The 11,532-nt window shown below is 34.4% G+C and overlaps 1 protein-coding gene across 1 annotated transcript; it reads left to right on the top strand.

Moving 5' to 3' along the window:
• The first annotated feature begins 1,297 nt into the window (after positions 1-1,297).
• LOC117926581 (polyamine oxidase 2-like) lies at positions 1,298-10,839 on the top strand. The gene is made up of 10 exons (XM_034845726.1): positions 1,298-1,750; positions 4,510-4,625; positions 5,897-5,985; positions 6,079-6,192; positions 7,346-7,433; positions 7,810-7,895; positions 7,986-8,088; positions 8,908-9,005; positions 9,086-9,515; positions 9,900-10,839. Exons 1-10 carry the CDS (start codon positions 1,711-1,713, stop codon positions 10,206-10,208), a joined length of 1,473 nt encoding a protein of 490 aa, XP_034701617.1. The 5' UTR covers positions 1,298-1,710; the 3' UTR covers positions 10,209-10,839.
• Positions 10,840-11,532: the final 693 nt, after the last annotated feature.

Here is an 11,532-nt window from a genome sequence, read left to right as displayed (position 1 = left end):
GTTATTATAAAAAAATATAAATTTATCTTATATTTATAATAATTATGTTTAAAATTTTTAAAATTCAAAATAGTAAATTTTTTTAAAGATGTCAAGTCTTAATGACTTTAAAAAAATTAATTTTATATTTTATATAAAATTTATTATCACTTTTTATTTTAAAAAATGAAAAACAAAAAGATATTAAACATACACTAAATAAGGTTTTTTTTTAATAATTATTATGGAAAAACATAGCTATTTGCTTTTAAACCCGAATTCCGTCTTCTTCTCCTTCCATAATGCTAAAAATGAAATGTAGAACCAAGAAGGCAATTCAAGAGAACAGTTTGGGATGCATTTGTTTTAGGAATAAATAAAATAAAATTAAAATATTTATCAATAAATACCAATTTTGTTTTCTCCTTCTAAAAGAGTCACTGTTGATAGGAATGATAATTGAATGAGTTTTTTCGGGCATCCATAATGGAATGGGGAGGGTTTTAATTAAACGAGTTAGGACGAGTTCGGATACTGTCTTGTCTTGGCCCACCTCGTCTCGATTATATATAAAATTATTTTTTTAAATTAAATTAAATTAATTTTTATTTTACTATTTTTAATATAAAGATAATAATAAAATATTTTTTTAATAAAATAAGTTATAAAAAATACAATAATTTAATTATTTATAAAATATATTTATTTTAATTTAATTTAAAATTTTAAAAGTAATTTAAAAAAAAAAGTTAAACGAGGGAAACGAGTATATGAGAATTTTACATACCTGCTCTTCGTTTAATTTTTTAAATGAGACAGAAATGATAATTATTTTGAATAAATGATATGGGATTGAGATGAAAGCAACACGTCTCGAACTCATTTTATTATCATCCTTAAATGTTGTTAACTTATTTGATAAGTGTTTGTTTTAGTAAACTTGGGAAATATGATTTTAATAAAATTTAAGATACAAAAAATTAATTTTCGTTGGAAATTCAATTGAAATAGAAAAATAATTTTTTTTTTCATACATGTGCATATTGAATAAAGGAAAGGAATTTCTTGATTTAAAATTTTTATTTTAGAAAATAATGGGAATGATGTGAATGGGATGACGTGGCCAGGGGCTATTTACATCTCTCTCATTCTAGCACTAATAAATAAGATATTTAACATATATGTAGCAAATCCTGATGCGCCACGTGTTCAATTGAGAAAGCGAGTAGCAATGAATTCTCTACACCACCGCAGAAGCCACCCTCCTCGAGTACGCCAACCTCTATAAATCCAACCCGGAAGCCCGGAACCCAGACACCCAGAAAGCTTCCCCTTTCTTTGTCCCTCTTTCTCTCTCCAGTCTGTCTTTTAATTTCCGTTACTGATTCGCTTCCGATCCCCGAAATTCAGCTGAGTTATGGGAGGAATAGTTCCATTTGTGTGAGTTTCGCCGAATCGCGGCGTTTTCCGGCTAGATTTCCGGCGAGATCGAGAGAGGTGTGAGCAGTGGTGTTAATAGACCACACCGCATGAGCTGGTTGGTTAACTTAGGGTTTACTTCGAATTCCAATCATTTCACCACCTGTCTCTTGATTTTCATTCTTCATTACTCTCCTCAATTACCCCCTGCCTTGTTCAAATTCGAGAAGCCTCTCGAACCTGGATCATTAGTTAGTTGTTTTAATTGGAATTTCAATCATCGCCGCCGTCGCCGTTTTAGATCGCCAGAGAATGGAGTCGTCCGAGAGAAGTAATCGCCAGTTACGCAGAGGTTGGCTAATTTCCGTGTTTTTTTAAACCTTTTTTTGGAGAGTTGTTTCGTGCTGGTAAAAAGCTCCTTAATTTTATCAAATTTACAGAATATGTCATTCATGTGGACGAATAGAGAAATATTTTCATGTGGTTTTGTGATTTATTGTTCATTTGTTTCTTTTCAATATGTTTTTTTTTTTTTTTTTTTTTCTTACGTAAATTAAGTGAAGATTAGCATGAACATATGCTTTGAAATATAGTTTTATTTTTTAAAAACATTAATGGTGATTAGGAAGTGGTATTTTTGAAAAATTAGCAGTGATCATACAATGGCATGAATGTAACTGTAGGAAGTGATCATTCCTGGTGCCTACCCCATGAAGCATCCGCTGGCGATTTCAGACCCTGTTTGAAGTGGCTTCTTGAACTTGAAAGGTCTTTAAAAGTACAATACGAGCTTTTAAGTGTGTTTATTTTTATTAAAAAAGAGCTTAACATGAAAGCAATTTCAGTGTTCTTCCCGAGGAAGCTATTCAGTTTATTTTGAGGATGAAGGAACTTTTAATAATACTGAAGTTACCCATTTGAAATCATGCTTTGCTGTGTCAAAAACAAAATGCTATCCTGGACAGGGTGTTTTGTTGAATAAGGAGAATTTGATTACTCTATGAAGTCAGATATTTAATTATCCACATGCTTTATAATTTTTCTGATTTTTTTTTTGAATTTTCAAATAAAGGCTATTGATATTGTCCTGTTTGATTTTCCCTGCGTTCCTTGCACTTGATTTTATACTTATTTTAAAAACTAGCATTTTGTTTTGATCATTCATAAAAGTTTTTTTTTTTTTTTCCTTTTTTTTTTGTGGTGTCAACTGACATTCGTAGCATATAATCCTCATAACTTAGTGAAAATTACTCTGCGACCTATCCAAAATGAAACTTTTTACAGTTTCTGCAATGATTGTACCATTTGGTAAGACTGAGTAATGCTTTGTTTTCATTCAAACATATACATCACATAAATGCTTATGATTTTACAAAAATTTCCCAGTTGAAAAAAAAAAAAACCTTTTTTTAGTTGTTTAATGATTGTGCAATTGGGTAAGTTGTCTTCTTGAAATGAAAGTTTCAACTATACGAATATGTGAGATTCATGGCATTGAAATGGTTGTGCCTTTGAGGCCTAGCTCAAGTGGTAAAGGGATGGGAAGGGTTTATGGGAGGTTCCAGGTCCAAGTCCCAATGGGGACAAAAATTTACCAATCAGAAAAAAAGAAAAAAAAAAGCATTGGAATGGTTGCGCATAAAATTAACATGTGGCATTGATGTCAATAGTTGATATGAGTATGCAAAATTATACTGGCTTGATGGGTCTCTCAGACATGTTTATCCAATTTTTTTATTATTATTGTTAGGACTCTGTGACATGTACAAAATTATACTGCCATGATAGGACTGACATGTTTATGTTATTTCTACTATTATTGAGGTCATTCATGCACTGTATTTTGATAACGCTGCATGTTAAATTGAATAAACATGCCAGAGAGACCCATTAAGCCAGTATAATTTTGAACATGACCTCATTAGTAGCATGTTCAAAATTAAACTGGCTTGATGGGACTGACATGCTTATGTTATTATTATTATTATTGTTGTTGTTGTTGTTGAGGTCATTTATGCACTGTATTTTGATAATGCTGCATGTTTTCTGTTTATGTTATTTGTTGTTTTTACCATGCTTTTCAAAAATGGACTGGACATTGACAATGCCACCATTGATTTTTGAAAAGAAATACTGGTTCGAGGAGTGGTACAAACACTTTCAAACTAAGAGTTAAATGCAAATGTCGACATCTTGTATGTTGATAATATCTTTTGTTAAAGCATAGCTACAGGTTTGGATTTGCTCAAAATCATATGAGATCAGGGAAATCCTTGCCCAAATTCACATGGCATTTTGACTTTGGAATTATCCAAAATCACAATAAAGTGCACACAGGGTGAATTCATAAGAAATTTTTCTGCTGGAATCTAACTCAGTAGAATCTGGGCCTCTCCTCTAGAGTCTGATTCCGTGCTACAAAATGAGGCTCTAGAGTTCTCAAATTTTGCTATAATGCTCTTACCACCATGTAACTCTTAGTTTAGAGTTTTGTATAAACCACTTGATCAATCTTGGATGCAATTCAATTAAATAACTTTGGAACATAGCATATGATTTCTATTGTAATTATGTTATTTTCTACTCGTTTCTACAATTGGTTTTCCTTTCCTCTACCCTGTGCTTGCTATTTTCTTTGCATAGTTCAATCCTCTCATTTTCCTCTTCTGTTCAAGACATTAAGCTTAGTTTATTACTGTTCCACTAATGGTCAAAGACTGCCCATGATTTAGTGCTTTATCGACATGTTCTTCCACAGTAATACACTTATTTGAAGTGTATGGTGTAAAAACTGCATGGACTTCATGTTTTGTTGATTTGCTTTTTACCCATGGAATTGACCCTGGAACCTCTTCCATCCCACTCCAATCCTTCGCAACCTAAGCCAGGTATCGGGGGCTTTACTTCATTGTTTTGTTGATTTATTTTGATAAAAGTATTCTTGGAAGGCATATGATAGTGACTTCAGTACATTCCAATGTTATTCTAAGATGTAAATTATTTTGTGATTAGGATGTGCATTTAAAGATTCTTTTATCAAAGTGTTGAAGACTTGTAGTTCATCTCTATGGCCTGATTTCCAGAATCTGAATTCAATCTCCTGTCTTGTAGCTCTTTGTTATGCAAATATTGAAAGGCAGCAAGCGACCTCACCATCTGTTATCGTCATAGGTGCTGGTATGGCAGGCATTGCAGCTGCTCGTGCCCTTCATGATGCCTCATTTCGGGTATTCAAAAGAGAAAATTTGATTATGATGCATGTCATTTTTATACCCCATGCTTGTTATTGTGTCTACACTTGACATGACTAGCTGGCCCAACACTTATGGAGCATTTGCAAATGCTTCTTTCTTGTTGCCAAGGAAAAGTGTATGATGCATTTTTAGTGAAATTTGTTGGAGACCATGATATACATTATGAATCCAAATCCTAACAACTTGCACTTCTAGAAAACTTGGTTGTTCAAAATGGAATCTGAGCATCTTTAGTTGGAGGCCATATTTATTTCCCCAATTTATTGATTCCACGTTCAAGCCCAACTATGTATTTATTAAGCCTATATTCAAGCCTAAGAGCTTTTAGGAAAATTGGTTATCCAACAAAATTATTGCATAATTTTTAGTCATTAACTAGTCTGAGTTTCATGTCTGCATTCCTTGGTGGGTGGATTGGTAATGGACCAAATTTTCAACAATGTTGCTTGTTTACTTATTTTTTTAAGTATATATGATGCATTGCCACAAGTTTACCCAGATTGTTTATTTTATGGCCAGAATCTTGTTTTTATTGTACACAACAATGAGAAAGTTGGAGCAGGTGTTTGATGCAGAATTAGGTATCATGCGCTTGTCCATATGGGACATGTGTATGTTTTTGTACCAATATGATCTGCTTTTCACTTCATGCGAAAGAGTAGCCTGATCTGTGGATTATAGCTGTTTATAGGTGCTTTTATATTCTTCCTGGATTAGTATTGCTCTAACCTAGTGGCCTTAATGGCAATTCTGGTGGACGGACAGCACCTTGCTAAGATATAGGGAACTAAAACGCCCAAGTAGCTGTTGTACTCATATTTAGTTAATTTTAGCTTGACTTCAAGCTTAGGCATGGGCTGGATTTTTCTCTCCTGAAGGCAAACAAAAAACGAGCTCCATGTTGGAGTAAACAGTAGCAAGCACAGACAAGCTTGACTTTTTGTCAAGTATCATCTACTTTATAAAGATGCAAAACACAATATCAGCATAATTTTAAAGCTGGTTTGTAATAAGGAAAAATGTAAACCAGGTTTCAACACTTGCTTTTTTGTGCATGTGAAATAACTTGTAATAATTTCGTTTTCAGCCAGTATGCTTGTCTGTTCACGAATTTAGTTGCAACCATTATTACTTTTGGAGATGTTAGCCATAGATAAATATTGCTCTGTTCTGTTTGCTATTTTCTTTTTTGATCAGATTTCTGTTTGCTATATTCCTAACTATACACACTTTATCTTTTTTAGGTTGTTCTGTTGGAATCGCGTGATAGAATTGGTGGACGGGTTCATACTGATTACTCATTTGGTTTTCCTGTTGACCTGGGAGCATCATGGTAAACTTTTTATCTTTTAGCTTTCTTTTTGCTAAAACCTGTGGATACCTCCTGTCAACTCTAATTAAAATCTCTTTCAATATTGTACTCAAGGCTTCATGGGGTCTGCAAAGAGAATCCCTTGGCACCTTTGATCAGTAGACTGGGGCTACCACTCTACCGTACTAGTGGCGACAACTCTGTGCTGTATGACCATGATTTAGAAAGGTAAACACATTTTACCTTTGTTGCTTTGTGGATGTCCATAGTTTCTAATACATAACATGCTTGAGACAGGAATGTTTCAGTTATTTGTTTGGTAACATAACATTTATCTTTGAGCATGTCAGCCTGAGCTTCTGTTAAACATCCAATTACATCGTTTCTTATTCTAGACTATGAATTGATGACTTTAGAGTAAAGGTTCCATTTGTAAGTTGGTGTTGGTAATTTGTATGTCCTAGCCTCCATCTGTATTTTTATGTGAATGGCATTGCTGTCATTATAAAATAAGTTTGATGAAATGAAATTTGGTGAAGTTGACTAGTTAACATTGGTGTATGGTTAGAATTTTTAACTAACACTCTAATGTAAAATCAGAGACAGGGAAGGTAGTAAAGAAAGTCATTTAAGTCTTCATGTTTTTTGTTTTGTTTTGTTTTTTCTTTTTTTCTTGTAGATAACATAATTTGATAGAATAAAATCTACTTGAGACAGGAAGGTACCACAACCCAAATACACTACTATTTATAATATCTCTACATTTAGTTTAAACATCACTTCCTTTTAAACTGCAATGTTGCATTATGACCTTGTCTTCTTATACATAAGGGTTCTTTTAATGTCTTGAGTTTTATATCTCTTTCATTATTTCCTTGAGTTCCATGGAAATTTCTAATGCTTTCATTTCTTGAAGTTGAAATTTACATTGTAAATATTTCAAGCCATGGACCAGTGGTTAGTTCTGGACGGCATTCTATCTTTAGTCTAGAATGTATACAAATGAGGGAGAAGGATTCAAAAATGAGGTAGAGGGGGATTGCGGGATACAAGAAGAGAAAAGGACTTGTGAAGGAGAAAATAAACACTAATAAATTACTACTAAGTAGTATGGCAATAAAATTAAATTAAAAAAAAATAAAAAAAACAACTATGATGAGCAAGCAAATTTTTACAGAACTGCTGCAATGCCTTCTCTACAGTAACTTAATAAAACTTGCTAAAAAGCTGCTAATACTGCTGTTTATTTGTTGCTACAAAACCAAATAAAACATTGTATGGATTGTAGCATTTCCAATGCAAAAAATTATCTCAAAGAAACCTTCTTTTGTTATCATACTCCATATTATTGGTTTTAGGTGATTATTATTGTCTTATGCAGCTATGCCCTCTTTGATATGGATGGGAATCAAGTTCCTCAAGAATTAGTCCGAGAGATCGGTGTAGCATTTGAGAAAATTTTGGAAGAGGCAAGTATTGTCTTATTATTTTGTTTTGTTTACTTATGAGACAGTAATTATGCCTGATGTATAACTTTTTATTTTTACACCTCCATAAACTTACATTTCTTTTTATAAGATGTTAAAATGAGATACTAAATTTAAAGCAGGCATGTGGATGGGGATAGTTTGGTAAACATGACAGGCATGAGTTGTGCATCTTAGCCAAGGGTGGGGGCTTGTGAAACATGGACTTCACAAAAATTTACCAAGGGGTTGTGGCGAGTGAAAAGTTGAAGATTTTGTTCAATTTACTTTTAGATTGTCTTGTAGCCAAGCTGTGAAGAGAAGTTTTTGTGTCTAGTCTGGTGGCAATTTGCTGAGTCATTTTTTCTGTTGAATACAGACTGATAAAGTGCGACAGGAACATAGTGAAGACATGCCCATCCTAGATGCATTCAAAATTGTTTTTGAAAGGAGACCAGATTTAAGGTTTTCCATCACAACACTATATTTCAATAGCCTGCTAAATATATATATTTCTTAATAGTCAATAGATGACTTAGTATATACAAAATGCAGGCTGGAGGGGCTGGCTCATAAGGTACTGCAATGGTACTTGTGCAGAATGGAAGGCTGGTTTGCTGCAGATGCTGATAACATATCACTTAAAAGTTGGGATCAGGTATCAATTCATAAATAGTTCTAGATCTCTTAGCCAATAGAAATAGAAAAAAGAGTTGTTCAAGAATCAATGTGCGTGTATGCTAAACATGATAAGGAGACTTGGTAAAATCTTTTTTTGGTTTTTCTCACAAGCACTTAGTATATATAATATCTATTCAATCTGTTACTATGTTATTCTGTACATGTTTCTGACTCATCCATACAATCCCCTGATGTATGTGCAATTTTTATTTTGCCTCTTGTTCTATACATGAAAAACTCACATGCAGTTTGGACACCTTTTTTATTTTGCATATGATTGATGAAAAGTGATTTTGATTGATGAGTTGTACAGTATCATAAAAAAAAAATAACAAATTCCATTTAAGTGTGCTTTTGATTGATGAGTTGTACTATTGGTTCCTTATATTGCCTTTAGAAAAGTGATTTATAAGATGAATGCATCAATATCAATATTGATACTTAGACCATTCTCAACAAATGAATCCTTCTGATGAGCAGCAAATAAATCCACTTTGTTAGCTGTCATGGCTTTCACCACCCTCTTAAAACTGGGGAGGATTAATAACTCTGCCATTAAATCCATAGTTTTAGGAGAAATACAATGAATGTATGGTGGGCAATAAGCCTTTGCATGCTAGCAGTGAAAACGAAGGGTGAAGAGAGAGAATTTATGTATTGAATGGCATTTTTATTTATTCATTTTATTTTTTGTTTATTACTTGATTCTTCTCTGCATATTGTGTGTTATAGGATGGCTTTGCGTATCTGCATAAAAGAACAGTGTTTGAGGTTACAATTTTTGTTTAATATGCAGGAAGAACTCCTTCCTGGTGGTCATGGGCTAATGGTCCGAGGTTACATCCCTGTTATAAACACCCTCGCAAAAGGTCTCGACATCCACTTGAACCACAGGTATTAATCAATATTTATATAGTCCTGTTAATTTAATCATGTATCTGTTCATTGCTCAGCCGCATTTTCTATTCATACAGGGTTACAAAAATAGTAAGGCGTTATAATGGAGTCAAGGTAACAGTAGAAGATGGGAGATCATTTGTTGCAGATGCTGCCATTGTTGCTGTCCCCATTGGTGTTCTGAAATCGAGTCGCATAAAGTTTGAGCCAAGGCTCCCAGAGTGGAAGGAAGAAGCAATTGCTGACATTGGAGTGGGAATCGAAAACAAGATAGCCTTGCACTTTGATAAGGTGTTTTGGCCAAATGTGGAGTTCTTGGGAGTAGTTGCAGATACGTCTTATGGCTGCAGTTACTTTCTAAATCTCCATAAAGCTACAAGTCATTCTGTTCTTGTGTATATGCCTGCTGGGCAGCTGGCCAAAGACATTGAGAAAATGTCTGATGAAGCTGCTGCTAATTTTGCTTTTATGCAACTCAAGAAGATCCTTCCTGAAGCTTCTGACCCGGTAATGGTTATAGACTTTGCTATTTAGCTTTTACAAACATATAATTCATCTTTTCCAATTACAATTTTTGAGTTCTCATGCCTGAGGCCTTCAGCATAATTCTCAAGTAGCATACCCTAAGGCTCTTCCAGGCTTCCAAATTCTTCAGTATAGATTTAGATAAGATTGTCAGACATGTACATTTGATTGAATTCCTTTGGGGTGGGATCTACAAAGCTGCTGTTATCTATTTCAAATCTGGTTGGGTAACAGATAAAGATAATTACTGATGAAAAGAAATAGGATGAAGAAAAAGTACACGATAAATCCCGGTGGATATGATAATTTCATGTGTGTAGTGGGCATTGCCTTGGGTTTTCTAAAGTTTTTGTTCATTTGGTGCAGATTCAGTATCTTGTTTCTCGGTGGGGCACAGATGAGAATTCACTTGGATCCTACACCTATGATGCAGTAGGGAAACCCCATGATCTGTATGAGAGGCTAAGGGTCCCTGTAGACAATCTATTTTTTGCAGGGGAGGCGACCAGTGTGAACTACCCGGGGTCTGTGCATGGTGCATTCTCAACTGGAACATTAGCTGCAGAGGAATGCAGGATGCGTGTCCTAGAGCGATATGGGGAGCTCGATTTGTTCCAGCCAGCCATGGGTGAAGAAACATCATTCTCTATCCCGCTTCAGATTTCCCGGATGTGACTTGGTGGCCTCTAGGCTGTCGTCCCCCACTACAACGAAGTACTGTGTGTTTGCGTTTATATTATTAATAAGGGGCCTCCTGACTAACGCATTGTTGCCATTTTGATTGGCTGCTTTGGGAAAATTACTGTTCTCCCACAGATTAATCAATCAAAGGATTGGTTAATGTGTATAGTCTCCTTCCACCCAAATACTTTGTCTGTGAACAATCGAGTATGAACTTTGTATATCTATATTCTAGTCTAGTGTAATCTAGTCTCTGGTCTAGTCCATAATGGAGCCTGGTATTTCATTAGAGGCAGAAGTTGACGGTATCAGAAAGTATGGATAGCTTTTTAGATGCATCAACGAGAGATATATGTAGGGAAGACGCTAGAGATTTTCTTGTTCAATAATGGTTTGTATCGCACTCTCCTCTATAGCTATATATAGAAAACATTGTGGTGTTATATAAATAAGTAAGATAAGGGTGTGGCATTTAGTACCTCTCTGGATGTTGAACTCTCTGGGCAAAGGTTGTAGCTCCTCCAAAGAACACAATGGAGAGGTGATCATAATGGTCTTCATGAGTTTGACTGAAAACAAGTATGTCATCTATATATACTAGCATGAACTTTCGATATTTTTTGAATATCGAACCATTTTTCATTGAAAAATGGTTGGAGCTTTTTTTTTTTTTACCCTTAGTCACATAATTTATACTATAATTATAATTTTTGTAGATTAATTTCCTTTGTTATATTTCTTGTACCTTGGTTATAACTTTTGTATGTTAGTCACATGCTTTGTACCTTGAGTCTATTTTTTGTATCCTTTGTTGGGATAATCCTTGGATCATAGATGCATGCCATCACTAGGCATAGGGATGCTAAATCTACACAAAGTGAAAACTAAGCCTAGGGAGGCAAGATCTACACAAAGTAAGTGAAAACAAAATGAAATAGTAGATCTAGGGTTTTGAAATCTTCCCTTGATCTAGATGGTCCTAGATCGGGATTCTAGTCAAAGAAGGCAGTCCCGTTTATTGCCATGATCTTCCACTCGATCACTTGTTCTTTGATCCTTGGAACTTGTGTAGGATGGCTACACAACCTTTTTAAGGGAGAGGAGGATGGAGCCTCTTTGGAAGACCATAACCAATAGTGCGTCTAACCATAATCCTCTAAGTGGGTTTTTATAGACTTCCTTATGGTTTAATTGACTTGAGTTCATCTTAGGTTTATGCCACTGAATCTTACCACAGTGGATTCTAATTAATTAATTAACCTAATTCATAAAAGCCAAAAACATTTATGATAAAATGCTTGAGTCTATGATTTACTAT

Source organism: Vitis riparia, chromosome 12, assembly GCF_004353265.1.
Source record: "Vitis riparia cultivar Riparia Gloire de Montpellier isolate 1030 chromosome 12, EGFV_Vit.rip_1.0, whole genome shotgun sequence".
Lineage (NCBI taxonomy): Eukaryota > Viridiplantae > Streptophyta > Magnoliopsida > Vitales > Vitaceae > Vitis > Vitis riparia.
Note: the sequence above shows the minus strand (reverse complement) of the source record. Positions and strands in the feature narration are given on the sequence as shown.

Bases quoted from the DNA above. Each gene is read 5' to 3' on its own strand.
- LOC117926581 (XM_034845726.1), top strand. From the start codon at position 1,711: ATGGAGTCGTCCGAGAGAAGTAATCGCCAGTTACGCAGAG. The intron at 6,193-7,345 runs GTAAACACATTT...TGTCTTATGCAG, and splicing joins TATGACCATGATTTAGAAAG to CTATGCCCTCTTTGATATGG. The intron at 8,089-8,907 runs GTATCAATTCAT...TTTAATATGCAG, and splicing joins CACTTAAAAGTTGGGATCAG to GAAGAACTCCTTCCTGGTGG.